The following is a 27,404-nucleotide window of genomic DNA, read 5'->3' as shown; positions in this document are numbered from 1 at the left end:
CCAGAGCCTCACACTGCCACCACAGTCCACCTTTTATTAACCATTTCCCCTGTCCAGTACATGTAGTGTTCTCGGAGAGCCTGGCTGGCCCAGCACCGGCTGTCCCACGGCCACACTCCTCCCCAGCCCGTCATCTCAGAGCTGCTGCGTGGGCCCCGAGGGCACCTCGGCCCCACAGCCGCTCTCGAGCTCCTTTTCCGTGATCCTGCCGGGAAAGGTGGGGGGGGTTAGTGGGCGGCCCGGCTGCTCTTCCCCTGTCCTCCCGCTGCCCCCTCCGCCGCCCCGTCCCGCACCTACCGCAGCCGGCCAAAGCGCCGCAGCGCTGCCATCCCGCCGCCGGGCCGGGCCGAGCGCCGCCGCCGCCGGAGCCGCCGCAGGGCCCGCGCCATGCGCCGCTGGCCCGCGTACCGCCAGACGAGACGGGCGCGCTCCTCGGCCCGCTCGGCCCCGCCGCTCTGGAACAGGCTCCGCAGCTCCGGCAGCCCCACGCCCTGGAAGATGTTGGCCGAGGCCCGCTTGCGGCCGCGGGCTGCGGGCGCCGCTCGCCCCGGAGGGTCGCTCACTACCGAGGCTGGCGTGCCCATGGCCCCGGCCGCTGCGGGCACCGGATAGACGGCGTCAGGCTCCGCTCCCGCCTCCCCCGGGATCCGGGGAGGAAGGGCGGGCGGCGGGGGGGGGGGGAAGGACGCGCCGCGGCCGCAGGGAGAGGGCGGGCCGGGGCGCCGGGCAGGGGGCCAGCAGCGCGGGCGGGGCCGCCCGGGATCGCGGGAAGCGACCGGCTCGGGCCGGCGCACGCAGGTCCGGTCCCGCCCCGCCGGTGCCCGCGGCCTCGCCGTGACCCACTTTCCCTCCGCCCCGCGCCCGCCGGCGCCCCGCACGGACCTGGCGGCGACAGACCGGCACGGGGCCGTCGTGCGCCCGCTGCGCTCCCGGGGCCGCTCCGCGCCGCCGCCGCCACACCGGGGTCCCTCCGGTGCCCGCGCCGCGTTCATTCACCCGCCCCGCCGCCCACCCGCGCCGCCTCCCGCTGCCGAGGCCAATCGCGGCGGGGGGGGGCGCGGCCGCACCGCCTCTCGGATGAGGGACACGTGGCGCATGTGACGTAATAGGCGGCGGGCCCGGTGGGCGGAGCCCCGGCGGGCGTCACACAGAAAGGGAATCCCCGGTGACGTCGAGGGTAGTCTGGGCGCGCCGCCCACCGGCCGCCGTGCGGGGTCCCTGTGCGCTGCCCGCCGCCACCGGCCGCGTCTCGCCGCCGCCTCATCCCGCGGCGGGACCGCTCCTGCAGCGGCGGGACCGGACGGGAGGGGCGGGGGGGCCCCCGCCCGACGGCGGCGGCGGGAGGCGGCTGTGGGTGTCCGGGGGTGGCAGCGGGAGGCGCGGAGGCGGGGCGGGAGGGGAGGAGAGGAGAGGAGCCGAGCGAGAGGGGCCCCGCGCGGGGAGGGCTCTCAAGCGCCAGATGTTTGGCAGCGGTCGGGGAGGAAGTCGCGGCCGGGGCCCCGAGCCCCGCCCGAGCCGCGCCGGAGCAGGCAGGGCCCCGCCATGGCCCGCTCGGCTCCCCCGGCAATGCCGCCGCCCCCGGGGCCGCCGGCCCGCGGCTCCCTCAGCCTCCACCGTGCCTACCTGCGGAGCCCGCTGGGCCTGCTGCGCCTGGGGCAGCTGGCGCTGGGCGCTGCCTTCTGGGTGACGGTGGCAGCTCACAAGTACGAGGGAGCAGCTCACTTCGCCCTCTTCGCCGCTGTCCTGGTGTGGCTCCTCACCTTGGCCCTCTTCGGGCTGAGCCTGCTGGGGCGCTGGGCGCTGGTGCCCTGGCTGGGCTCCCGTTGGCTCCTTACCAATCTGGTGCATGACCTGGCACTGGGTGTGGGGCTCTATGCGGCCGCCACCGGCATCATGGGCTACAAGGCTCGGCAGAAGAGCTATTGCAACCTGCCGGGCTACAGCCAGCACTGCCTCTACAGTGCCTACCTGAGCGCCTCCATCTGCGGGGGCATCGCTGCCTGCCTGTACCTCTTCTCTGGGCTCTACTGCCTGTCGCGGCGCTGCCGGGACGAGCGCGACATCATCTGAGACCCCGTGGCACTCAGCTCCCCTTCTTCTCACCCGTGGATGGAGCACAGTTCCCCTTCAGGACGAAGTGACCCTGCCACCCCATCCCCTCCTGGCTGACTGCACCGTGCTTCCTCCAGAGACTCCTGCGCAGATGGATGGACAGAGAGAGGCCTTCCCCAAGCACGGCTTCTTCTGCGTCTCGCCAAGACAACATGGACACCCAGCGGCTGCACAGGCCTCTCTCCTGCCCCTGAACAGATGTAGGCTATTGCAAGTGGAAGGACCCAAGCGAAGAGCCCCTAGAAGGGACCCCGTTTTTTGAGAGCCCCCAGGGCTCCTGCCCAACTGCCCTGTCCCCAGCCTTGCAGATGCTGCGTGCTCAGGTGGGTGCTGACCTGTCCCCAGGGTGTAGAGGGACTGGCCTGGGGGAGCTGAACAGGGAGCAGTGGTGCGTAGTGGGCTTGGGTGGGCATAAACAACCCCCCCCACCAACCCGATGGCATCTGCCTCCTGCCATTCCCAGCTGCACAGTGCCTCCACAGTTCCCTAACGGAGGCTCTGATCTCGGCTTCCCCATCCCGGGCCCCTCCTGCCTGGCCTGAACATGTCTGCCGTTTTGCCGGAGGGCTGCGGGGCTCAGGCCTTCCCTACTCCGTGCTCTGGGTGTGTGAGGGCACCCAGGTCCCGCACAGCCTGAGCCAGCACTGGCCTGGGACACACTGTCCTGTTTGGGGGCTGAGCGCACACAGGTCAGCAAAGCCTCCATCGCTGTGGAGTGAGGGGAAGGGCCAGGGGGGACACAGCCTCGTCCTGTGTCTCCAGGCAGCGGGTAAATTCCTCCAGCCTTGGGCTTTGTACTGCTCTGGGGTGGGCCCAGGTGCCCCTGGGGTTGAAAGGAGTGGGGCACTGGGTTGTCATCTCCCCCCCGCACTCCTGCACCAAGTTTCACGGCTCCAAAGCACCCAGAGCCACAGAGCCTGCCCTGGGGCCCAGCTGCTCGGATAGGGAGAGGCGCAGCCTCGCCGGAGGCGCTGGAGACTACCCCCAGCCCTGCCTGGCCCTGCGGCGCCTCGTCTGTCGTCCTGGAAAACTTTTGTATCTGGAGTCTCTGTCTCCATCTTGGGCCCCTGCACTGCCTGGAGACTCCGGTGAGGTGGAGGGAAGGGTGAGCACAGCAGCATGGTGGTGCTGGGCTGCTGCTGTGACTGCGGGGGAGCTGGGACCAGGCATTGCAGTGACACAGCCTGTCTTGGGGAACAGAAGAGGATGCTGGCAGCGGGGCCAGCCCAGCCCTGGATCAGCCTGCACAGCCCACTGGCTGCGAAGCCCTGCGGAGGCTGTGTAGGGCTGACTGGAGCAACAGGCAGCCCGGAGACTGGGAGTTTTTGGAGAAGCACTGTGCCCTGCCGCAAGCCCTCCTCACCCTGCCTGGAGGCAACCCCTCTCTGGTGTGAGGGAGGGGCTGCCCCAGTCTCTGTGTGGACTTGGATCAGCAGGACTGGTGTCCCCAGCAGCTGGCTGCAGGCTCTGGCTGTTGCCTGGGGTTCTCTGGTGCCTTTTCTGAGGAGGAGAAGAGCAGATGTGATTCCCCCTGGGGCTTGGACGAGTCAGGGGGTGGCACTGGGTCACTGCTTCCATCATGAGATGCTGTCCCAGCTAATATCCCCTCATGCTCAAGGGCCATGCCAGCTCCTGGACCACCTACCCCTCCCCTGGGCAGGATGTGCTGTCCCTACCCTGTGTCAGGGCTGGTCCCCGCCATCTCCTGCCCCTGCCTGCTCTGGTGCAGCCCCTGTCACAGGCTGCCTGAGATGCCCAGGGGGGCTTCTGCCACCACAAGTGCCTTTCCTTGGCTTTCTGAAGCCCTACCTGCTGCACTAGCTCTGTCCCCCTCCAGTCCACTCCCCGGTGCCTATGGATTCACCTTCCAAATAAAGTAATATTGACGCTCACTGGGTGTCTGGGGTTTTGTGCCAGGGCTGCGACCTGATGGGGATGGGGCAGGAGCTGAGATCACACCCTACAGCCCTGTGACATGGGGCCTGGAGCATCTGGCCATGATCCCAAAGTCCTGGTGTGCTCCGGGGTCACTCCTGGTGGTAGAGAGGCTTAAACCTCTGTCCTTGGGGACAGGGTCTGTCCCCAGCTCGCTGTCCCCTCCAGAGACAGGGCACAGCCTGGTGCTCATGTTGGTGCTGGGTGTAGGCAGCTCCTGCTGCCCAGCAGTGCGGAAGGGGGCCAAGTCAGGACAGGATGCAGCTGCATTCCTATGGGCTTCATCACGCCTGCTGAAAGAGCTCTGTGTCTCTGGGCATGTTGTTGTGCCCATGCTCCTCATCCCCTGAGAGCTGGGGGTAGCCAGCATCTCCTGGGGCTGGCTCTGGTCCTGGGCTGTACTCCTGGGACAGGGATCAGCCTTGGACCTCTACTCGCAGCTGGGATGTCCCCAGCACCCCCAGCCCTCTGCCCATGGGACACATGCCCTGCTCACCACAGGCCGTGGAAGCTGTGGGCAGCAATGTAGCTGCACTGAGCCCTGCGCTGCCCTCATAGCCTGAGTGTCAGCACAGGGTTAACAAAGCCGCATGGCGTATTATGGGATGGTATCCCCCCCTTTTGGCACGAGGTGCAGCCCAGGGTCCCCAGAGCATCTCTGGGAGCCAGCAGCCCTGCCCCACAGCCAGCCCCTGTCCGGACAGCCCGCGGTGCCCCGGGCGGTGGGAGCGGGCCTGCAGACTGCTGTGCGGGGCACAGCCAGGGCTGGGCAGCTCTGGGGCGTGGAGGGGCAGCGAGTGAGCTGCCAGCCACACTCAGGGGCCTGGGGGAACTCCCGCTCTCTCCCAGGGATCCCTGTGCGGGGCTGGTCTCTGGTCTCTCCCCGCGGCGAGGAGCCCCGCAATGGAGCCCGCAGCACCGCACCCCCAGGGCGGGGACGCACCATGCCGAGCCCCGGAAAGGGGCTCAGCCCTGGGCCGGGACGGGGGATGGAGCCCCAGGCCGGGGTCAGTGCCCAGCCTAGGACCGGGACCGCGTCCCGGACCGGGCCAGACCCGGCTGGGCACTGATCCCGGCCTGAGTACCGCCGGTCACGCCCGAGCCCCGCACCCGGACCGGACCCGCCTCGGCCCCGAGCGCCCCGCCCAGGCCCTTCGCACGCCCCAGAGCACACCCACGGAGCCCGGCCCCGCCCGGCCCCGCCCGGCCCGCGGGGCCCACCGACGGCGGGTGGGGCGGGGCGGGGCGGGTCCGGGCCTCCGGCGCTTCCGGGGCCGAGGCCTCTTCCGCCCCTTTGCCCGCGCGGGGGCGGTGCTTCTGGCCGTGTTTGCCGGCCCGGCTCCCCTGATTGGCTGCGTGCCGATGTTGCGGGTGACGTCATGCCGCAGCTGGTCGCTTCGCGGAAGCGGCGCGCTGCGCACCGTTGAGTCCGGCGGTGGCGGGTCCGGCCCCGGCCCGGTCAGTCCCGTCCCCCCGGCCCGGCCCGACATGCAGGCGGCGGAGCGGGACGGGGCGTCAGGCGGCCCCGAAGGGGCGGCGGGGGCCGTCGAGGCCCCTTCGGAGCCGTCGCCGCCTAAGGCCGCGGCCGCTTTTGACCTGCTGGAGCTGGTGCGGAGCTACCGCCGGCTGGAGCTCTACCTGGAGCCGCTGCGGGACGCGGCCGAGCTCGTCCGCTCCCTCCTCCGGTAGGTGCGGGCTGGGCCGGGGCCGGGGCCGTTCCCGGGGCGCCGCGGCACTCACCCTCCCTCCCTCCTCCTCGCAGGTGGCAGCGGCCCGTGTGCTCCCTCCTCGTCTGCCTCGGCCTCAACTTCCTCCTGCTCACCCTCGGGCAAGGTGCGTGTGGGGCGTGCGGGCCCGGTGCCTTCCCCGGGCACCCGGGGCTGACGCTGTCCCGCCTCTTCCAGCCGCCTGGTACTCGGTGCTGGCCTTGTTAGTCGTGGTGCCGGCCCTGCTGGGCTACCTGCAGGAGACGTGCCGGGTCCGGCCCTCGGAGCTGGAGCTGGTGCGCAGGAGGTACCACAGCGTCCGTCGGGAGGACCTGCGCAGGGTGCAGCTCTCGCGGCAGGAGGCCATCGCCCAGGTCAAGAGCTTGTGAGTCGCTGGAGCCCTCTGGGGTGTGGGGCTCCTGGGGCCTCTGCAGCCGGGGAAGCTCCTCAGTGGCCGAGGGAGGGGCGGGGTTCATGCCAGCCTGGTTACTGTAAAACATGTGAGGGTGGCAGCCAGGGGGTGTGTGTGGGGGGCCTTTTTGTCACTGTGAGGTCTCGTTCGCAGCCTGATCCAGCTGGAGGGGTTCCTGAGCGGGATGTGCTGCAGCTGTGACACAGCGTACCGTGTGCTCTACTGGGAGAATCCCACTGTGTCTTCCCAGTGAGTAGTACTGGGTCAGGTGTCCTGTGGTGGGCTCGGGGGGAGAGCAGTGCTGACAGCATGTGGAGCTGTGTTTGATGCATGTGGTGCTTGGAGAGAGCAAGTGAAGGACCATTTAAAGAAGAGGGGCTCATGCTGTGGTGTGAGTTGCTCTGTTTTGACTGCAGTGTCCTGCTGCTCCTTCTCAGGTTTTATGGGGCGCTGCTGGGCTCTGTCTGCATCCTTTACCTGCTGCCCCTCTGCTGGGTCCTGGCCATCCTCAACAGCACCCTCTTTCTGGGCAACACCCAGTTCTACCAAGGTAAGAGACCTCCCTGGAAGTGGCCAATGTGGGATGGGTTAGGGAAGGGCCCTCTGAAGCCAGGGGTCCTACCCTGGGCCTCTCCCTGCACCCTCATGTGAACCCAACATCCTGTGTTGGACTTTGCAATGTGATCTGACCCACCCACCCCCTTCCTGGGGGCAGTGATGTACTAAGGGCAGTGCCCAGCAGCCCAGTTTGGGTAATGGGGCTCAGCTGTGAGAGATGAGAGTCTCTCCTCATGCGTGTCCTGGTCTGGGTATTGCTTCCTGCTCTCCACTGCAGTGTGACAAACTGGGGCCTGGCAACACAGCCCATGTATGAATGTCACCACCCTTCTTGGTCCCTGATCCTGCTCTGCAAGGCTTGAAATGTTCTTGGTGCATGTAGCAGTGTGTAATGAAGGCTTGAAAACGTGCTGTTGGGAGGTGGGGGGAGAAGAGCTGGAGGTACTCCTTGTTCTCTGGGATGTGCTGGAGGAGAGTTGGATGAGGCCTGTGTGGCTGAGCAGTGACCAAGGCCCCTGCTGTTCCCTGTGCTGGGGCAGGTGGTGGGGGTGTTCCTTGCTGCTCTGACTTTGTGTGAGCAGAGGGAGGTTGTATGTCACTGTCCCATGTTGAGCCTTGGAGACTGGATCTTGTAGCTGGGTTTTGCGTAGTGGGGCTGGGAGAAGGGAAGTGCCACTCCGTTCCTGCCATGTCCCCCCTCTTACCAGTGATAATGGACCTCAAGGCCTCGATCGAGCAGCGTGTGGGCAACAAACCTCTTGAGAGTCCTCCAGAGCCTGCTGAACCCCTGCCAGCAGCTGCCCCCCTGGATCGGACCCCCACACCCACCAGTACAGAGGTGAGATAGGGACAGGGTGGGCAGTTGGGTGGGAGCTGCAGGGTCAGTGCTTTGGTCTGACTGCACCTGTGTCCCTCTACCCACAAACTCCTTTCTGCTGCCAGCTTGCTGGAAGCTCGTGAGCCCCTCCTGAGTTACTGGTGGGCTGCCCTGCTGTGCTGGGGGGCTTGACTTAGTCCTTTTGCTGCTTTCTAAGGGTGCAGACTAGAGGGTCAGGGGCTCACCTCACCTTCTGGGACTCGTGTCTTCTCATGGGCCTGCTGAGGGCCTGGTTCTTTGTCTTGGAACCTGCCATGGAAGTGTGGACCCGCTTTTGGACAGGGATGGGGGTATAGCAGGACCAGCTCTCTGAATCTCTTGCAGGACCTTACCCCTGGCAGCGTGGAGGAGGCAGAGGAGGCAGAACCTGATGAAGAGTTCAAAGACGCTATCGAGGTTTGAGGCTGGTGGGGGTGTGCTGTGCCTGCAGGGCAGCTGAGAAGGGGAAGGGGCGAGGAGGGCCTTGGTGGGCAAGCTGGGTGCTTGGGGGAGGGTGGCTGTGGGGCTGGATACCGCTGACTCCATCTGTACTGCCTGTCCTCTCTGTCCCATGCTGCGGGAGAAGGAGAACCAGCTGCTGGTCATGGTGAGTACTGCCATGCAGAGGTGTGCAAGAGGGGCATCTCCAAGCTGGAGCTGGCAGCCTGTGCCTGGTTTGCCGGTGGCTTGTGGTGGTGCTGGGTGGAGCATCCTGCTTGTTGGGTGGTTATTTCTGGGGTGGGCTGCCCTGCAGCCCTCAAATGTGCCCCCGGCCACCCCTCTGTGCTCAGCTGGCTCTGCTTTCTGCAGGAGGATGATGAGAGCTCTCAGTGCTCAGCAGACTTTGACCTCAGTCTTCCAGACAATGGTTTTATGAGCAAAAACGAGGTGATCCGCAGCAAGGTGTCCCGCCTGACCGAGCGGCTGCGCAAGCGCTACCCCAGCAACAACTTCGGTAAGGCGGGGGGGAGCCCTGCCTGGGGGGCTCAGCAGGGCAGGGTCTGCCCTGCGCCCAGAGGTGACCGCTGGCACTGGTACCTGCTAGGGCTGTGCCCACACCTCCTGTGACCTCCCTCCTCCTCCATGAGGTGGATGTTCCCAGCCCTCCAAGGAAGGGCAGGGATGGAGAGGTGAGGTGATGTTGTCTCTGAGCTGAGCCTTTACAAACAGCCATGGGTGTTCCTTACCCCTCTCAGGCCTTGGCCCCAGAGCCCTACCTGACCTCTGCTCTCTTTCTTCCAGGGAGCTGCACGGGCTGTGCAGCCACCTTCTCTGTGCTCAAGAAGAGGGTGAGTTGTCAGCTTCTGTCCCAGCTTACTGCCCGTGTCTAGGACAGAGATGTTGCACATGTCTGGCTTGCCTCGGTCACAGCCTTGCAACAAATGACCTCAGCTAAGTGCTGGGTGTTGTCACATGCCTAATGGTGCCAGGGATCCCTTGTGCTTTTGAGCCTTTGTTTGCCCTTTTGGAAGCTTCTTCAGGCCAAACCTGCATGTGCTGGTGTAGAAGGCACCTGCTGTGTGCCCTGGTTTAACCCAGTTGCTGTGGCCTGAGAGCTTTCTGGGGAAAGGTGTCCCTGCCCATGGCAGGGGGGTTGGAACTTGATGATCTTTGAGGTGCCTTCCAACCCAAACCATTCTATGATTCTATGAAGCAGAGCGTGGGTCTTGTGAGAACTAGAGGAGCAAAGGCCACCCCTCTTGCCTCTTTTAACCCCCACGTGTGACGTTTGGTGCCTGGGCAGTTCTGGGAAGGGTGCATCTCTCTCCCCTTCCTACACTCGCGTTGCAGACCCCACCCCTTGCTCCTGGGTTAGTGTGATACACGCCTGGGACTCTCTGGAGCTTGCTTCCCTCCAGAGTTACAGTGTGATACAAGTGTCACTAAACCTCCTGGAGCCTGCGCTCCCCATGTTTGTCAGGCTGGGTGCAGGCTGCAGGTGCTCCCGTGAATGCAGATCCAGCGTTGAGCCTGGGCAGTTTGTCCAGGGGTGTTGGCAGATGTCCCCTCTGCTGTTGTTGTCAGGACTCAAGGCTTGCACCCTCCTCCCCTTTAGCAGGGAGTGCTGTTACCAGGGCTCTGGCACTGGAGTTTGCTGGGGAGGGCTGGGAGTGGGCCCAGCGTGGTGTCTCACATCCATTTCTCTCCACAGCGGAGCTGCAGTAACTGTGGGAACAGCTTCTGCTCCAGGTGTTGTTCCTTCAAAGTCCCCAAAGCTGTGATGGGAGCCACGGGTGAGTGGGAAGGGGGAGGAGGGCAGAGTTCCTTGCCCATCGTGGGGAAGGGGAGCATCTCTGACGCCTGCTTTCCTTTCCAGCCCCGGAGGCTCAGAGGGAGACGGTGTTCGTGTGCGCTCTGTGCAACCAGGTGCTCATCAAGTGACTGAAACGGGCCCAGCCAGCTCCTGGGTCCTGCACTGCCTGACACCTGGGACAGTGGGCACCCCAGCAGCCAGCCTGGACCACTCAGTTCCCAGCGTGGTGTCACCCTGCCAGAGGATGCTTGTGCCTGCTGTTCCTCCTGCCAGTGCCGGGCTGGGGGCAGAGCAGCCCTCTTCGCCACGCAGCAGTTCCTGCACCAGCTGGGTCCCTGTGGTGGAGCGTTGCCCACATCCCTGGAGCGGTCCCCGGTAGCTGCTCTGAGCCCTGGGTGCTCCCTGGCGCTTGCTGCACCCTGCCATGTACTCACCCAGGTGCTGTGGCATGGCTCAGTGATGGACGAGCCATCCTTCCCACTTGTGGTCCTACCTCCACCTCCTGGTTGGGACAGAACAACCTCAGGCCTCTGTCCCTACCTTTCCCAGCACTCTGCTGGGTGACTGTGTTTTTGGGATCAAGTCAGGGCCCCGCATTCCCAGGAGATGTGGTCTTTGGTCCTGGCTCAGCTGAGACCCTGCTACTCCCTCCTGTGCTCCTAGGCCTCGCTGCCTGCAGGTTTAGTCTTTCCCCCCTATATTTGGCTGTAGGGCAGAGGAGGCAAGAGGGTAAGTTTGGGCTGTGTCGCTGGGTCTCCAGCTGTAGCGTGAGAAGGAGGTGGGAGTTGGTGCTGCTCTATGCACTTAGTGACTGCTGCTTTCTACTACAGATTAATATATAATGTACATAGGGAGTCACCAATAAATCTCTTGCCCTCAGCTGGCTCTTGTCTTGCTCTGGTGAAAGCTGTCCTAGTTTGCCCCAGCACCTCTCTGGCCTTGGCTCCAGTGTCCTGCTCTGGTGGTCACTGGGAAAAGGTGCATCTGCCTCCAGCTCTCATCACTTCCTGGGGTTTCCATCTCCTGTGGCCTTGCTTGCCCTGGTCCAGGCTGTGTGCAGCTGCCTCATCCGTGCCTGTGCCAGGGCTGCATCCTGCTCAGCTCTGGCAGGAGCTGCTGGGAGTTCTGTGCCTCCTGGGGCTGTGCCTTGCCCTGCCCAGGCAGTGGTCCCGGCAGCTGCCTCTGAGCACAAGGGTGACCTTTCCCTGCATGAACAGCAAAGCTCCCAGCTATCCCAGGAATGTGACCCTGACTGCTGTGCAGCTGGGAATGGCCATGGCCTGTGTCCCTGCCAGCCAGCTGCAGCTCTCCACCCCCCTGCCTGGGATGCTCTGAACTTGTTGTCACTGCCCAGTGCCCACCAGCCTGTGCTGGTGCTGGGGGCCCAGATCTCACTGCTGACTGTGCAACTTACTGGTGGGGGAGCTTGTGTGGGGCAGCCTGAGCCCTCCTCTTGGCCCTGGGCTCACAAGCCCCTCCCTCAGGCTGTGCCCCATGGAGAAGTGGTGTGAATCTGGCCTCAGCAGTGGAGATGAGGCCTCCTGAGCTGTGCTGGCTGCTCTCCAAGGTGGGGGGTGGGCTGGTATGCAGAGGGTTCAGCAGTTACTGGGGGCACCAGAGCAGCTGTAACAGTGGGTAGGGGGCTGCGTGGTACCCCAAGAGCTGTGGGATCATGTGTGTGAGTGTATCTGCAAGGGTGCCCCCCAGCTGGGGGGCTGGAGCTGTGGGGGGCTGGAGCTGTAGGACTCAGCCAGCCCACGGGTGGGAGTCAGAGAGAAGTTCCTTGTCTTTCTCAAGAAAACAGTGGAGGGATGAGCGCCATGGCCATGTATGTCTAAACACTCCCTGGAAAGATGCTAATGACGCAAAATACAGAGGGCTACAGACAAACTGGGGCTGTGGGAAGTGGGGTTTTGTTTGTGCACTTTAAGCTTCGCAGTGGAATGACATAATTGATGATGTTTATTCTGAGGGCAGCGCGCTCAGCAGCCTCCCTCAGAACATACCTTCTAACAACGTTTCAGTCTTTTTTTCCACAGTTTTTTTTTTCCCCTTGGGCCAGGGTGAGGGGCAGCGACCGCCTGCCCCTCGTGTGAGGCTGGGGCAAGGGCTGGCCTGGCCTGCCTGGCTGTGTGGGGGGTGGGCAGTGGGGCTGAGGCCGTGTTGAGGGGGATCACCCTGGTGTGAGGCAGGTGCCCGGGGCCTGGTCAGCTGGGAGGGTGGGCACGGGTGTCCCGAGGCCTCAATTCCCCTCTTGTCCCGGGAGGCTCCTCTGCGTCAGGGCCGCTCCGGTGAGAAGCCGCAGTGTGAGGCGGCCAGGCGCTGGGTAAATATCCCGGCAGCTGCCTCCGTGCCTCCCTCACCCGGCGGGACGGCTGGACGCAAGAATGCGCTGGGTAAACAGGGCTGGAGTGGGAATGGGGTGGGTGGGCTGTGCCCCGCGCCTGCTGGGGTAGAGGCAGCCCCTGTTTGGGGCTAGGGGAGCTCAGCCGGGGGGCAGCATTGTGCTGCCATCGGAGGGGCCAGGTAGGGGCTGTCCTGGTGCTGCTGGGGAGGGGGAGGTTGCCGGCTGGTGCAGGTGGGTGGCCCCAGGGAACGTTTAGGGAGGCGGTAGGTCTGGCAGCCGAGCAGGGCTGGCTGGGAGCTGCAGACAGGGCTTTCAGGTGCTGTGGAGGTGGGGTGCCTGGGGGTGGAAACTGTCTGGTCCTGGGTCTGCCCCCTTCTCAGCTCTGTGTGCCTCCAACTCCCAGCCTGTGGATGTGTCCCCCAGGGATGATCGAAAGAGAAATCTCTCTGGCAAACACCCTCAGACCCAGCTGAGGGGCTCCAGCAGCAGTGATACCCCTTTCCCCACCATCTCACCACCCTCCAGGCTCCCTGAAGTGGCAGGGATGCCCAAGTTTCCAGTGATGCCCATGACCACTGGGACCCTCATCCCCCAGCTTGGCTGGCCTGCTCGGGCTCTGGGGATGGCACCTTGAGCAGGAGCAGAGCTGGAGCCCAGGGTGACCTGCTCCCTCAGGCTCCCCTACTCAGCAGGCAAGATCTGGAGCCCCCTCCCATCTTTCTGGGGTCCCTGAGGGAGCCCCAAGGGGCAGTTTCCCATGAACCACAGGGAGCCAGACACAGGTTTCACCGAGACAGAATAATTTACTGTGGTGTGGATGAGCAAGGGCTGTCTTGGCTGGGTCTTGATGGGGGTGTGCGTGAGGGATGAAGCAGGGCTGGTCTGGGTGCCTTGGAGGTGGACACCCCCCACACACCCAGCCATGTGGGATGTGAAGAGTGGGGGAGCCCAGGAAGGGACTGCACTGCTCTGAGCACTTGGTCTGTGGGGACAGCAGGGCAGGAGGGACCTGCCTTGGCTGGGGTGGGCACCTGTGAAGGTGGGATAATCCAGGGCTGGGGTGTGAGCTTGAGGAGAGGACATGGGGTGCTTTGGTGGACTAGAGTAGGGATTTGGGTCGTGGAGGTGAGGTTCTGGGATATGTCATCAGGGAGCTGGGCAGGGGACACAGAGGTCAGGGTGGGTGTCTCAGGTGCAGCCATGGGCTACCATGAGGGCCAAACAGGGATCCTATGTGCAGGCAAAGGTCCCCTGGGGTGCTGGGCAGGAGACTTGGGCATAGCCAAGGATCTCTGGGGCAGACCAGGGCTCACAAGCATGCAGAGCAAGGGTTCAGGGTGCACCTGGATGCAGTCTATGCCTCTGGGTGTGGGCAAGTGTCCTAGGGGTGTAGAGCAGGGCTCTCAGCAGGGGTCATGGGACCTGGCTGTGCATCAAGGCTCCCATAAATGCAGCTTGGGAATCCTGGGGGTGCAGAGCAGGGTCCTGGGCTGCAGCATCAGGCCAGTGCAGGAGTCCTGGGCAGGGTGAGCAGAGCCCTAGTGCTGCCCAGCCCCATAGAGCAGGGGGTGATAGAGGGGGCAAGGGTAGGAGAACATGAACTTGACTGCAAACTTCATCTCCTTGTTGTGCTTCTGCCAGGGGTAGACAGCCAGGAGGAGCAGGCGGCCACCCACCTTGCGGCCCATCACCAGGAAGCTGCCGCTGAGGCTGTCGAGCTGGGGGCAGGGGCAGCTGCCTGCGTTCCTCATGTGCAGCACCATCTTCTTGGTGTCCTTGCGCTTGAGCGGGCCCAGCTTCAGCACCTTCTTCTTCTGGGCGGCCACCAGCCGACGCTCCCCGTTCTCCTCTGTCATCTCCTTGATGCGCATCTTCACCACTGTGTAGGGCAGCCATGGGGTATGGTTGTGGGGGGAAACTGCCATGGAGCACTGCTGGGGTGCTGCTGGGGGGATCTGGGACAGGCACCTGTGCAGAACAGGGTGCAGCCCACCCCTGGGGCAGGACCCAGAAGATGGGTCTCTGGGGAAGTTACTGGGCGGAGAGGGAAAGGGGCTGGTGGGTGGGTGCGTGGGAGCTCAGCAGTGGCCTCTAGTGACGCTCTCAAATGCCCCACCCTGCCTATCCCCCCACCTCTGCCTTCTGTGATACATCCATCCCATGCACACAGGGTCTGAGGGAATGGGTCTCCCATGGGGCTGTCCCTGTACAACTGTGTCCCCTGGCCAACATTTGCCAGGGCTATCAGAGTATCCCTGGGAGCCAGCCCCTTGTCCAGAGAGGTCCAAATGCACCCCAGCACTTACCGAAGTCACTGGAGCACATCTGCTCCATCATGCCATCCGCCTTGTGCTCCATCTCACACTGGGTGCAGATCTTGGACACTGTGGTGAGAAACCAGCCACTGTCACAGCTGCCTTCAGTTGATGCCTGTCACCCGGGCCAGCTCAGCAGGGAAACGCTGGGAGACCCCCAGCAGCTCCTCTGCTCCATGGGCAGCTGTGCCAGAGTGCTGCAGGGGCCACAGTGCACCTCACTGGCCAATGTATGCCTTCCCAAGAGATGCTGACATTTTGGGGTACAGCAGCAGCAGCAGGGAGGGAAGCCCCAGCCTGAGGGTTGTAACAGCCCTGATCCTGACCCTGTGCTGCATTGGGTGATGACCCCTGCCCTGCCTGAGAGGACAGCCACCCTGTGACAGCAGTGTGGGGCCAAGACCCACAGGTGCAGAGTGCAGGATGCTCTTTGCTGCTGGGATGGGACCTGGTGGGAGAAGAGGGACACAACTCTGTGGCCGGTCCCCCCATGGCTCCCACCTCATCCCATGTCCATTCCCAGCACTGCTCCCATGGCCGCTGTGCTCTGTCCTGCCCTGGGGCAGCTCTGTGCTTGGCTCCCCTGGGCACCAAGCTGTACAAAGCCAAAGCAGCTGATGCTGCTGGTGCTGTGCCCACTTGTGCCTGGCTGCAGGCAGAGGGTCCTTGGTCAGCGCCCCAGGCTCCGCATTGAGGGGTGCAAGGAACCTGCAGGGTGACCCTGCATGCAGCTCCCGGGCTGCCCCACATACATCCCCATCCCACCGAGGTGCCCTTACCACTTACCTGGTGGCGGGGTGGCCTTGCTGTTCCCAAACTGGATGGCAATGCAGAGCTCGTGGTCGGAGGGGAACTTGCCGCAGTGCAGCATCTCGGGCCAGGGGAAGCCGTAGGACTCCATGACGGGGGCACAGGAGTCGCGCACCACCTCGCAGAGGGAGCGGCAGGGGTAGACGGGCCGGTCGAGACACACGGGGGCGAAGAGGGAGCAGAGGAAGAGCTGGGTGTCGGTGTGGCACTGCTTGGCGAGCAGGGGCACCCAGCTGCTGGCCTGCTGCTTGGCCTCGGCCATGGTCTCATGCTCCAGCAGGTTGGGCAGCCGCATGCGCTTGTAGCCCACGTCGCGGCAGAGCTGCATGTCGGGCGGGATGTCGAGGCACTGCGGCTCCCGCCCGTAGAAGCGCCCGTGGGGCAGGCTCTCGGGCTGCCAGCCGTAGTAGTCGTAGTGCTGCCCGCCGCCCCGGCACCCGGCCAGCGCCAGCACCAGCGCCAGCAGCGCCGTGCCCCGGCCCCCCGGGGGGCTGCCCGCCCGTGGCATCGCCGCTGCCCGCCTTACCGCCGCCGGCCGTGCCTCCCGAGCGGGACGGGACGGGAGCGCGGCCGGGCGCGCTGCCTGCCTCCCTTAGCGCCTCCCACGCCGGCCGCCCTTTCTAAGGAGCCCGGGGAGGCCGCGCCGGCAGCCAATCTGCTCCGGCTGCCGGGCCCCCCCCGGGGCCGGCCCCGGCCCCCTGCCAGCCTGCCCCGACGGCCACCCCGCCGCCGCAGCCCTCTCTCCCTCCCTCCTCGGGCGGGCAGGTGGGGGTGTGACACTGCGTGCCCCTTGCCCTCCCATGGAGCCCCCTTAGCCCACCCTGGCTCCCCGTGCGCCTGCCCCATGAGGGTGTGCTGCGGGCGCAAGTTACCCCCGTTATCCACCAGCCCCTCTGCCACCCTCCTGCCTGGCACCCCAGAGGCAAGCCCTGGCATCAGGGAGGGGACCCTGGTTCCTACCCTGTACTCCCACCCCAGCTCTCCCATGCCCTGTGGGAGAGGGGTTAGGGGATGCTTGGGGTGCAGGGGGTCAGGACACCCCAGAGGCTTTGTGTTGCAGCACTGGGACCAGCTGGGCTACCCATGTGCCAGGTGCCACGTGCGGCATCAATGCCAAAGGGATGCCATGGCCACAGGGTCCTTATTCCTCATGGATGGCCCTGAGAGCAGGCACCTTGTTGGGTCTGGTGCAGCCAGGGTTACACTTCCCAGCAAAAGGCTTGCACCCAGGCTCTGCCAGTGCCAGGACCATGGGCACAGCTGGAGCCCGAGTGAGGGAGCGAGCGGGGTGAGGGTCCTGCCAGGGCCACATTCCTGCATCCCCCTGGAGATAGGCTGGGCCAGGGGGAGCAAGGCTCAGCACCCCATTAGAAACCCATTTGTCTGCAGGGGTTATCAGGGGCACACCTTCCCCTTCTCGCGATCAATGCCCCTGCCAGGCCAATGGGCTCTGGGCCGCTTCTGGCCTCTGTCTGCTGGATAAGGTGCCTCTGTTAATGGGCGACAGAGCAAACAGCCAGGAGCAGGTAGTGATAGCAGCTGCCCTTTGCCCTGGGCTGGGGGCAGGGACTGTCCTGCCAGCTTTGGTGGGATCCATCTGCTTTAGGGCCATGCTGAGAACCTCATCTGCATGACCTGCAGCCTGCCTGCCCTGCCCATGCCCTCCACGCTGGGCACAGTGCCCGTCACCGCACTGCCCAGTGATGCTTGCTGCTGGCCCGAGGGTGGGCTGAGCTCATCCCACCCTGGCCAATTCCTGGGGATGGCACCATTAATGTGTAACTGCCAGGGAGCACGATAAGATAGAGCAGCCCTTTATCAGGGCTGCCCGGTAGCGGGAGGGAGGGTGCTGGAGGCAGAGGGCTGTCACAGCAGGAGTGAGATAGCTGGAGATAAATGCTGATAGAAAATAGCTAATCCATGATGGATGGGCCAGGGCAGGGCATAATTGCCATGGGAGCTGTGCTAGGAAGGGGCTAGCGAGGTTCTGGAGCAGGAGTGGAGGCAGAGAGAGCCTGTGTGCATGGGATGGAGCTGCCATCGTGTTGGATGTGGAGCACACCTAGCCATGTGGGTGTGCGGTGTCCCAGGGCTGTCCCTGCACCACTGCCAGTGCTGGTGCTGTCCTGCTCTGGGTCATGGACCAGTTCCTGGCTCTCAGCTAACCTTGTTCCCCAAGTCACCCCACCCCTCAGCACCCACAGTCCCTCCTAGGAAGATGCTGGGGGTGCTGAGCACCCCCTGCCAGCTGGCACCCCACCAAATGAAGGTGAGAAGGTTGGCAGGGCTGGGGTGTGGGGGGGAGCAAGGGATTTCCTCAGCTGTCTTTGTTCCCCTGTCCAGCAGGGTGCCTTCATTAGAGATACTGAGCAACCTCCCAGCAAATGGCCACACTGCAGGGAGCAGGGCTGGCCCCAGGAGAGGGGTGTCCATCCCTCCTCCCACCCTGGCAGGTGTCTTGGCAGCCTTGTCCCCAAGCTGAGACTGTGCCTGTGCTGCACTCCATTGCTTCCTTAACTCTTTCTCACCTGTGATGTCCCAGTAGATAGATCTGGGCTGTACCCTGGGGACGGGAATAGCCCCAGGACAGCCACAGCCAGAACTCCTCCCCGTGTCCTGTGCGTGCAGGCTGTGTCCCTGCCCACATCCCCATCCTGGACCCGCACAGCCATCTGGGGGACTGACACTTGTGCCTGTCACTCTGGGAAGCTGGCTGTGCCACCGCTTCTGTCACCTTGCAGAGCAGCGAGACTGCAAGTGGAACCATGGGGGCTGCCTCCTCCATGGTGGGGACCTCGGGAATGGCCAGCCAGGGTGGCATGGTAAGAGGACATCCCCCGGGGTGCCCCCTCGTCGCGCTGAGCCTTCCCTGGGACCCGTGCCTGGTTATAGCACAGAGCAGATCTGAACCAGGGGAGAAGGAGGCGCCTGGGAAATGAGATGCTGAGCAGGCTCCTGGCCACCTCTTTCTGTCCTCCCCCATCATGTCCCCACTCCTGCCACAGCTTTGGGTGATACCAACCTTGTTTCTGTGGTCAGAGGCGCATCCCCCTGGGCTTGGGTGGGCTGGGTGGGCTTTCTGCCATCCCCCTGTCACCCTCATCTCATCCTCCCTGTCCCAGCTCCATCCCAGGCTTCTGGGACCCCTGACTCCTCAGCTGCATCAGTGCCAGGCACGGGCTGCACCCACCACAGAGCAGGGACCCCTGGGAGGGGGCAGCATGCCAGGGCTGCTGGCTGTGTGGGGACACCCGTCCCGGGGTGTCTGGCAGCTCCAGGGAGACAGAACCCTGGCATGGGGGGAATGTGGGGCTGGCAGCGTGGCTCACAGGGGTGGCCTTGCCTGGGGGTGGCCGAAGAAGGTTGGGGCACGGCTGGAGGCATCATGGGGCTGAGCTGGCATGGGGACATGGGACTGGCAGGGCGGGCAGTGGGCAGGGCAGCAGTGGCCATGCACTTGCCCTGCGCCCACACACACTCCTGCTTACCCGGCAGCCCCAGGAATGTGGCTGGCAGTGCTCCCGGCCCATCTGCAGGGCCGAGGCTGCCTTGGCACCCTCCCAGCCCCCCCGGCAGCTCCTGGCCCTGCCCAGCTCCTGTCAGCCGGCACACAGACCCCCTGTTCGATGTCAGTCTACCTGGCCCTGGCCCCCAGCTCCCTTCTGCAGGGCAGGGAGGGGGCAGGTCCTGTGTGGGAACCCCTCTGGGAAGAGCCCCTTTGCCTCGCAGCGTGGCACTGTGTATGGGGACCGTCTCTGCAGTGCTGCTCGCCCCTCTGCCTCACTGGGGAGGTGGGAAAAGCCATCTCTCTGTTCCCAGCACAGCCCCATTCTGGCACGGGGGCAATCCTCACACGTTCCCAGATCCCAGCTGGCACCTTTGCCAAGTGTGGACCTTGGCACCTTGCTCTGAAGCTGCAGCCCCTCTGCTTGTGTGGTTGCAGGAAGATGCTCCATGTCCCCCCACGCACTCCTGTGGGGGGTGTTGGAGGGTTGGCCCCCACCTTCTCAGGGGCTGACAGTGCAGTGGGGTCCTGGCACCACCCACTGGGTGTGGGCGTGCTGCAGGCATCACAGAGGGGTTCCCATCCTCAGTGTGCCTAGGCTGTAGGGCCGGTGCACCCCAGTTTGGGGCAATCTCCATGTCCTGTGTGAAGCAGCAGGCTGGGGTACTTGGAGCTGTTTTCCAGTGGCTCCCAGCACGGGGGATGTGCTCCCCTCCCCCGCCCCCCATCCTCCTGCCATTCTGGTGCACACCTGGTGTCTCCCAGGAAAGGTTATCAGCTAATCACCCTGCTTACTGTCTCTGTGTGCCTCCCAAATGTCACTGTTGTCTCTGCTGGGGTGGTGAGCTCATGCTTCCCCCCCATTAATGAGACACCCCCCCCCCAGCGCTGTGTGAAGCAGCTGCCAGAGCCTGGCCCTGCCATGGCCCCTTTGAAGCAGAGCTGGAGCTGCTGACAGCCCTGACAGGCTGGGTAGGGGGTTCAACGTGCAGCAGGTGCAGGAAGGGGCTGCAGGGGTTGGTCCCAGGCTGGCTGCAGGGCTCTATCTCTCCTCCATGTCACGATACTGGGACTGCAGGGAGGGTCGGGGTCCCAGGATGTGGTGCGGTGCTGTGCACCTGTGGACATATTAGGGACACCCCCAGGTTGTGACCTGGGAGCCAAACACAGGGGCTGAGCCAGGGGGTACTGTCAGGGCACGGGTGTCCCGCTGATGGGCACTGGCACACTCGCTGCACCCGGCTGGCCGTAAGACCCCAGACACGCCCCACACCTGTGCTGCGGGGCCAGGGGCAGGGGCTCTGGGTGGCTGGGGGGAAGGGGAGATCTGTGGGGTCTGTCTGCAGGACAGGAGAGAGCCCCCTTGCTCCACGCACAGGGCAGTAAAGGCAGCACTGGCGGCAGACAGGCATGTGGTGTCCACCCCCGCTGTCAGGCAGCCTAAAAATAGCCCCTCAGGGCTCAGCAGATGGAGCAGAAGGGCCAGAGTCCTGTTGCTGTAGGCATCCTTCCAGTACCCAGCAGGGCCATGAAGCATTTTGGGGCTGCCCTGAACCCCCCCCTACCCTGTTCCTACTGCTTGGCATCCTGTCAGCTATGCCAGCCCTGCTCTACCTCTGCCCTGCCCCGCTGGGAGCCATGGCATAATGTGGCATGGCATGGTGTGGCATGGCATGGCATGGCATGGCATGGCATGGCATGGCATGGCAGCAGCCTGTCCCCTCTGCATGGAAACCGGCAGGGTCTGTCCCTGCTCTGGTTAAAACTGGAAAATCTATGGTTGTGTACCTTGTGTGGTGGTCTGGCAGGCCCTGGTAGGCTCTGGAGATGCTGGGGGCTGCAGACACTACAAGGCAGGGCCAGGGACTGTGTTGGGATGGGGAGCACTGTGGGGCAGATCCACTGTGGGGCTGTCTGTGTCCTGCCTGCCACTGGGTAGTATGGCAGAAGGTGGATCCCCATGATGGTGTTGAGATGTCCCACCAAAGGACACTCCCTGTCACATGCCCTGGTCCTGCAGACAAGTCCGTGGCTTGTGAGGCAAGCAGATCCCAGGATTGAGGGTCCACTGCCTAGTCTGGGTTGGTGCAGCTGGAGAAGAGACATCCCTTTGGCAGCACCATGGGGTGTAGGGAGATGGGCAGAGCCTGGGGCAGCAGGGACAGCGTGGTCCACGTGGCTTTCGGTCCTTCTCAGTGGCGTGGGAGAGCAAACTTCCATCTCCTGGCAGGCGCAGCATCACCATGGCAACTGGCAGGGCGCTGCCAGGCGGGCAGGCGAGCCCTGACGTGGTGGTGACACACAGCATGGGAAAGAGCTGGGACACAGGGCCTGGCTTTGGGGGCATCCGGGGACATGCTTGGGTGTGTGAGTGTGTGCATGTGTGCCTGGCTGCACGTCTGGATGTGCACGGAGGTGCGGGCAGGTGTGGGCACACATGGGAGAGTTCAGCCTCCTCCTCCCCACCCCGAGGGGAGTCCTTTGGCTCTGTGGCTCTGTCTGGGTAGGGTGTACCCCATTACTCTGGGATGTGGGCTGGCAGGGCAGCTCTAAGCAGTGGGAGTGGCAGGTTCACCCTGAAAACTGTGGGATCCACAGCTTTCTGTTTGTGTGGGAGTCTGGTCCCTGTCTGTGTGTGTGTCCTCTGATCCCTTAGTCCCAAACCCTGGTCCCTTGGTCCCAAACCCTGCCACACTACAGGGCTGCTCGCCAGCCACCCCTGGGCTGGTACTCGGTGGAGTGAGATGGGGCTGCCCCTGTTTCACCAGGCGCCCAGTGCGGCAGGCAGTGCTGTGTTAGCAGCCCGAGCAGCCGTGCTGGCAGGGCCCTGTGCTGCCTTCAGCATCGCCCAGGTGTTGCAGGAAGGGCTGGCTGCTCTCCTGCCTGACCAGGGCCCTGTGCCCAGCCATCACATCCCTCCTGCCTCTCCGTGGCCCAGCTGTGAGCACCCTCTCCTTTGCCTCTGTCCCCCCCCAGTTTGGCATTTCTCTGGCTCTAATTGAGCTGTCAATGGGCAGAGATAACAGGGAGTTCGTTAGCTCTTCTCTTTGATGTCTGTCCACTCTGTGATTGCAGCACCGGTTCCAGAGAGCAGTGCCAGCTGCAAACCCTTCGCAAACAAGCAGCTTCAGACGAGGCCCCTTGGCACAACAAGCTGCCAGCCCCACGATAGGCTCCCCCCCCCAAATCCCCCCACCGGGCCAGCCCCACAGCCGCCCAGGCCCCCGGTTATCTCCAGCAGCAGCCCCTCGGCAGCCAGTTCCCCCCAGGGACCAACAGCCGCATTCCCTCGGCAGCTGGCCCCCGGTACCCGCAGCGCCGGCCGGGACCCCGGGACTTACAGCTGAACCCCTCCCCCCGATGCCTCCCCGCTGGGGCTATCCCCGGGGCAGCCGGTCCTTCAGGGACTCCGTGCCGGTGGCGGCGGGCGCCCATCCCCGCAGCCTCGGGGCGGGCCGTAGCGGGCCGGGCGGCTGCGCACACGGGGCGACCGGGCCCGCCTCCGCCGCTCGGCACAGCAGCACCGCGGACAGCGCCGGTCCACCCGCGCGGCGAGGCACGGCCCCGGTGACAGCGCCGGTTCCCCCCTCCCCGGCACAGCCCAGCCCCGCCCGGCCCGGCCCGGGCGCACGCCGCGCCATGGCCACGGAGGTGGGTGCGCGGCGGCACGGCGAGGGCCGCCCTGGCAGCGGGCACCTCCCGGCGCCGGGCTGCGGCGGAGCATCCCCCGCTCTGCCCTCCCCGGCCCGCCGCCATCGGCCGGCTGGGCGCGGGGGGAAGGGGTCCGCCTGGGGTGCGCCGGTGCGGGAGGGCAGCGTGGGGCAGGGTCCGCCTGGGGTGGACCGGGGAGAGGGTCCGTATGGGGCTGGGAGGGGTGCGCGGGCTGTGTGTGCGTACACAGAAAGGACCGTGGGTATATGGGGTGCTTGGAGGAGTGGGGGGTGTGGGGAGGGTGCGGGGTGCCCTTATTGGGGGGAGCAGCGTGGGTCTGGGGTGGGGTACCCCGGGAGGAGGGGTGGCTGTGGAGCTGAGAGTCCTGTTCCCCGGTGCCGTGGGTTGGACATGGGATGGGGGCACACAGCAGGAGGTGGCCCCGTGTCACCCAAAGGGAAGCGCCAGGGAGGGGTCTGACACCCGTCCTTGGCACAACCCGGCATCTCCACCCTCCTCGCCAGCCCCCCATGGCCCACCCCGTACCCGCGGTGGGTGCCGGGGCCGGGCCGAGCGCCTGCCCCCGAGGCTTGCCAGCCGTTCCGTGCAGCCGCCCCGCCGCAGCCTGGCCGCCCGCTGCGCTGCCGCTGCGGATCCGCCGCCCGGCCGCTGCTCGGCTCCTTCCTCCTCCCGCCCGGCCGCTCCTGGGGCGGCTGCGTGCTGGGGCGCTGCTGGGGACAGGGGCTGTCGCGACCCCGGGCCGCGGTCCACCGGGCACACACACCCGAGCATGCGGCGAGGCTGGACCGCAGCCGGAGGCGGGAAGCACGCAAACTCGCTCACGCTGCCGCGGCATCCTCCCCTGGCCACCAATCCTCCCCTCACCCTTGTCCTCGCAGCTCCTGCGCTGAGCTGTGCTCACTGCATGACACAGCCCGTGCCGAGAGCCCCCTGCCTCGGGGTGCGTGTGCCTGCATCACTCGTGCCCTGATGCCGGGGGAACGGCGTTGCTCCCAGGGTCCCCAGCCCCCAGCAGGGATGCCCATCATCACCCCATGGCTGTGGACCCCCAGCTCACCCCACCACTCTCCAGGTGCACAGCCTGCAGGAGCTGCGGCGCAGCGCATCCCTGGCCACCAAAGTCTTCGTGCAGCGGGATTACAGTGATGGGACCACGTGCCAGTTCCAGACAAAGTTCCCCCCTGAGCTGGAGAGCCGGGTAGGGAGCCTGGATGGGATGTGTGTGGGCGTGTGTGCATTGTGTTGGTGCCCCATGGGGGCTCAGGGGGGAGAGGGGGCTGAAAGCATGGAGCCCCTGCAGGGTTCTGTATGGACCTGGGCCATCTGATGCTGCTGGGTGGATGCAATCACGGCCACCTCACCCACTGTGGAAGTTCCTGGTTCCTCCTGGGGACCAGGAGACTCTGGTGATGGGCTGCAGGCTCAGCTTGGGTGGGTGGTGAGGGATCAGCTGGTTGGGGAAGAGAGGGTTAATGGTCCTGGAGTCACTCCAGGGATAGGGACTGGGTGGTGTAGGGGGTCCAGACTCGCATTCACCTCAGTTTCTGCTCTAGATCGAGCGGCATCTCTTTGAGGAAACTGTGAAAACCCTTAATGGATTCTACGCAGAGGCAGAGAAGATTGGGGGCAGCTCATACCTGGAGGGATGCCTGGCCTGCACCACTGCCTACTTCATCTTCCTCTGCATGGAGACACACTACGAGAAGGTGCTGAGGGCCCAGGGAGGATGGGAGCTGGAGGCCAGAGCAGGCATCCAGAGCAGGCATCCCTGGGCTGGCAGTGGGGGGACACCAATGCTGGCAAGCCCTGAATGTCTTTCCGTGTGCTGGCAGGTCCTGAAGAAGATCTCCAAGTATATCCAGGAGCAGAATGAGAAGATCTATGCACCACGGGGGCTGCTGCTCACCGACCCCCTGGAGCGTGGCATGAGAGTCGTATCCTCTAGCCAGTGGGGTGTTGGGGGGCAGAACAAGGGTGAAGGGTCATGGGGAGGACACACCCTTGGGTGTGGGTGTTGGGAAAGGGCTGGGCTTGTGGCTGACATCTCTGATGATCCTTAGCAGGGCCCAGATCGAGATCTCCATCTACGAGGATCGGTGCAGCAGCGGCAGCTCCAGCAGTGGCAGCTCCAGCAGCAGCAGCGGTGGGGGGGGTGGCGGGGTGGGGGGCCGGTGACTGGCAGAGAGTCCCTGCAGGGACTCGTACTGCCGGGACAGTGGCCTCTCCGAGCTCCGCAGGCTGCACTACCAGAGCACCCGCTTCTGAGCCCAGGGTGGGTGGGAGGGGGAGGCTGGGGACTGCCCAGCAGGGCTGCCTGCCCCCCTCCGCTCTGTGGCCCCTGCAGTGACTCTGCCCCTGATCAGACCCACTGTGGGCAGGGGCTGGTGCTGGGGCCCCCCCCAGGTGCTTCCCACTGTGCCAAACTGGCGCCAAGGGGCTCCTGCAGCCCTCTGGGTGCTCGGTGCTGCTGCCCCTGCCACAAAGGAAGGCGCTCGCCCTGCTGCAGGCAGCCCCAGCTGGCAGTGCCCTGCATGCCATGCATCGGGGAGCAGCAGGACAGGCAGTGCTAAGGGACACATTGCCATGCCCATGGGCACTGCCAGCCCTTGCTGTGCTTCCTCCCTGGGGTTCCTCACTCTTGGTGCTGCGGGGTGGGCTCAGCCGCTGTGTGCCCACTGCCCAGGGTCTCTAGCCAAGCCCTGGTGCCGCTTCATCTGCATGATGGTGCCACCCATTCACCCCAGCCCTGCCCAAAGTGTAGTGGGCCACTACCCTTTGCTGGTCCCCACACCTGGCCAGACACCGTCACCCATCTGGCAGCTGCATTCCCACCAGTAGCATCCTGCAGCACTACCCGCAACACTGGGCACTTATATCTGCTCCCTGCCTGACCTGGTGCCACCCCCAATCGGACCTAGAAAGCTCCCCAGCCTCAAGCCCTGTGCCCAGGGCAGGGAGATGCAGCGCTGGGCAGGGTCCTGCCCTTGTGCTGCATGTCCCAGGCTCATGCATGGCCTAGCACAGTGGAGGCTGAGCTGTGCCATGGGTGAGCCGGGCTCTGTACCCAGCCACAGAAAAGCCTGCCTGCACCTGGCTGTTGGCAGCCACCTACCTGCTCTGCCCCATGACCTGCTTCAATGCACAGAGGGTGCCCAGTGGAGTAGCTCCACCAGGCCCCTTTCCCCTCCCGCTGCTGAGCTCTCCCCTGCTCACACATCCTGCATGCATCTGCCACCAGCACCCTGATTCCAGCCTGGCCTGTGGCGAGGACCCCAAGGGGCATCTGTGCCCAGCTGCAAGGTGTGGGGGTTCATGGGCCAGCATCCAATGGGAGGGAATAGTAGGGTCCCTGTGACATCCAGCTCCCCGAGGAGAAGAGTCCCTGCCTGGGTGCAGGGGCGAATGGAGCCAGCGTTACTCTCCCTGAGGTCCTGGAGGAAGGACCCTGCGCCAGGGGACTCCCTTTGGCTCAGTGATGGCATGTGTGTGGGGTGACCCTGGCTCTGCTGTTCCCGCTGGGGACCCCCTGCATGGAAACCTTCCTCAATAAACCCTATGCTTCATCCCCCACCACCTGCCCTGTGTCCTCTTGCATCAGAGGGGCGAGTGGGACAATGTTGGGGGGCACAGAGTCAGACTGGGCTTGGTATCCCCCAGCACACCAGTGTGCATGGAGTCCCACAAAGAAAAGCCTGGGGGAAATAAGGGGGAGGGATGAAGGGGTTCATGGGGATACAGGGGCAGACCCATGTAGTAGGGACCCATGGGTAAATCCATGCAGGAAAGGGTTTATTCAGTTAGCTCAGGGCGTGGCCAGCATGGGGCTGGGGGTGAACAGGGGGGAGCTGGCTGTGCCAGGGCACACTAGTTGCGCCAGCAGCGCCCACCCGTGCCCAGGGAGAAGCCATGGTGGCAGTGGCAATGGAAGGAGCCAGGAGTGTTGTGACAGATATGGTCGCAGGGGCCAGGCTGTGCCTGGCACTCATCTACGTCTGGAAAAGAAGGGGAGAGTGTCAGAACTGCACCAATGGTATGGGTAGGGGAGGGAGGGGGCAGCTTAATGCCCACAGACACACAGCTCTGGTCCTGCCCCTGCTTGTCCCCACCGCTGCCACCTCTCTCCCACTCCTGCAGAGCCACACTCTGTCCATCCTCGCCCCTGTTTGGGGTGGGCCAGGACCAGGGCTGTGAACACAACAGGGCACCTCAGGAAACAGCATCCCTGCTCCCAGGGCAGCACAGCTGCCAGCCCTGCTGCCTGCAGGTACTCACCCAGACACCGGCTGGCAGCAGAATCAAGGGGGCGGAAGCCTGGGCGGCAGTGACAGTCATGGGCCCCAGGGGTGTTGGTGCAGAGCTGGCTGCAGTTGTGCAAGCCCTGGGCACACTCGTCAATGTCTGGTGGTGGGGAAGAGAGCGAACAATGTGGGGTTACAGCACGCAGCGGGCAAGCAGCGCAGCCCTGTTGCTGTGTGCAGGGCTGCTGGCTGCCCCCTATGCCCTCCAGTGCTGCACATCTGGCTGTGCCCAAGGGCAGGGAGCAGGGATGGGTAGAACTGCCCAGGGCCACTGTGCACCCTCCAAACTAGCTCCAGTCCAGGGGCAGGGAGATCTGGGGGCTGCTCCCCATTCCTGAGCCCCTTTCCCATACAGTCCCAGGGCAGGGGTGGCAGAAGCAGGGGCTCAGCCCTCTTCCACAGAGCTCAGGAGTCTGGGCTTATAGACAGGTTATAGTTTATTGGGGAGTTCTCTGGGAGAGGGGCTGGAAGACTGAGCGGGGTCTGACTCCAAACAGTGGGGTCAATACGTTAAAAAACAGACCAGAAGGGTCCTTCCCCCACAGGACCAGGGCTGGGGAGGGGGATCCCCAAGGTGGGCACAGGCAAAGCACACACGTCGCAGGCCAAACCAGCAGGCACATG

The 27,404-nt window shown here is 64.7% G+C and overlaps 5 protein-coding genes across 7 annotated transcripts; 3 read left to right on the top strand and 2 right to left on the bottom strand.

The window, feature by feature from the left end:
* Positions 1 to 26: 26 nt before the first annotated feature.
* On the bottom strand, positions 27 to 1,731 carry AVPI1 (arginine vasopressin induced 1). 3 transcript variants are annotated; one of them, XM_084264663.1, is made up of 3 exons: positions 1,624 to 1,731; positions 298 to 595; positions 27 to 205 (listed from the first exon to the last, which is right to left on the bottom strand). In XM_084264663.1, exons 2-3 carry the CDS (start codon positions 582 to 584, stop codon positions 136 to 138), a joined length of 357 nt encoding a protein of 118 aa, XP_084120789.1. In that variant the 5' UTR covers positions 585 to 595; positions 1,624 to 1,731; the 3' UTR covers positions 27 to 135. The 3 variants fall into 3 exon arrangements, with proteins under 3 accessions (XP_084120789.1, XP_084120788.1, XP_084120790.1); XM_084264662.1 differs by lacking the exon at positions 1,624 to 1,731 and adding an exon at positions 883 to 988; XM_084264664.1 differs by lacking the exon at positions 1,624 to 1,731 and having other exon boundaries at positions 298 to 839.
* On the top strand, positions 1,543 to 2,070 carry MARVELD1 (MARVEL domain containing 1; the record flags this gene model as incomplete). Its single annotated transcript, XM_084264661.1, has 1 exon — positions 1,543 to 2,070. The coding sequence occupies one exon, from the start codon at positions 1,543 to 1,545 to the stop codon at positions 2,068 to 2,070; it is 528 nt and encodes a 175-aa protein (XP_084120787.1).
* Positions 2,071 to 5,535: 3,465 nt separating this feature from the next.
* ZFYVE27 (zinc finger FYVE-type containing 27) lies at positions 5,536 to 10,324 on the top strand (the record flags this gene model as incomplete). The annotated part of the gene is made up of 11 exons (XM_084265403.1): positions 5,536 to 5,732; positions 5,810 to 5,880; positions 5,952 to 6,138; positions 6,319 to 6,414; positions 6,603 to 6,715; positions 7,431 to 7,561; positions 7,925 to 7,996; positions 8,390 to 8,534; positions 8,822 to 8,868; positions 9,732 to 9,813; positions 9,897 to 10,324. The coding sequence occupies 11 exons, from the start codon at positions 5,536 to 5,538 to the stop codon at positions 9,959 to 9,961; spliced, it is 1,206 nt and encodes a 401-aa protein (XP_084121529.1). The 3' UTR covers positions 9,962 to 10,324.
* Positions 10,325 to 13,523: 3,199 nt separating this feature from the next.
* Positions 13,524 to 15,813, bottom strand: SFRP5 (secreted frizzled related protein 5; the record flags this gene model as incomplete). The annotated part of the gene is made up of 3 exons (XM_084264525.1): positions 13,524 to 14,059; positions 14,487 to 14,564; positions 15,282 to 15,813. The coding sequence occupies 3 exons, from the start codon at positions 15,811 to 15,813 to the stop codon at positions 13,719 to 13,721; spliced, it is 951 nt and encodes a 316-aa protein (XP_084120651.1). The 3' UTR covers positions 13,524 to 13,718.
* A 2,257-nt stretch (positions 15,814 to 18,070) lies between these two features.
* On the top strand, positions 18,071 to 24,657 carry GOLGA7B (golgin A7 family member B; the record flags this gene model as incomplete). Its single annotated transcript, XM_084264859.1, has 5 exons — positions 18,071 to 18,127; positions 23,555 to 23,680; positions 24,036 to 24,188; positions 24,315 to 24,416; positions 24,553 to 24,657. The coding sequence occupies 5 exons, from the start codon at positions 18,071 to 18,073 to the stop codon at positions 24,655 to 24,657; spliced, it is 543 nt and encodes a 180-aa protein (XP_084120985.1).
* Positions 24,658 to 27,404: the final 2,747 nt, after the last annotated feature.

The sequence above is a fragment of the Gallinula chloropus genome, assembly GCF_964237585.1.
Source record: "Gallinula chloropus genome assembly, chromosome: 5".
NCBI classification, from domain to species: Eukaryota; Metazoa; Chordata; class Aves; order Gruiformes; family Rallidae; genus Gallinula; species Gallinula chloropus.
Note: the sequence above shows the minus strand (reverse complement) of the source record. Positions and strands in the feature narration are given on the sequence as shown.

What these genes read in the sequence shown, in the direction of transcription:
- AVPI1 (XM_084264663.1), bottom strand. Translation starts at nt 584, where the DNA reads ATGGGCACGCCAGCCTCGGTAGTGAGCGACCCTCCGGGGCGAGCGGCG. An exon ending in CGGCGCTTTGGCCGGCTGCG is followed by an intron (nt 206 to 297) that starts GTAGGTGCGGGA and finishes CTTTCCCGGCAG; the next exon opens with GATCACGGAAAAGGAGCTCG.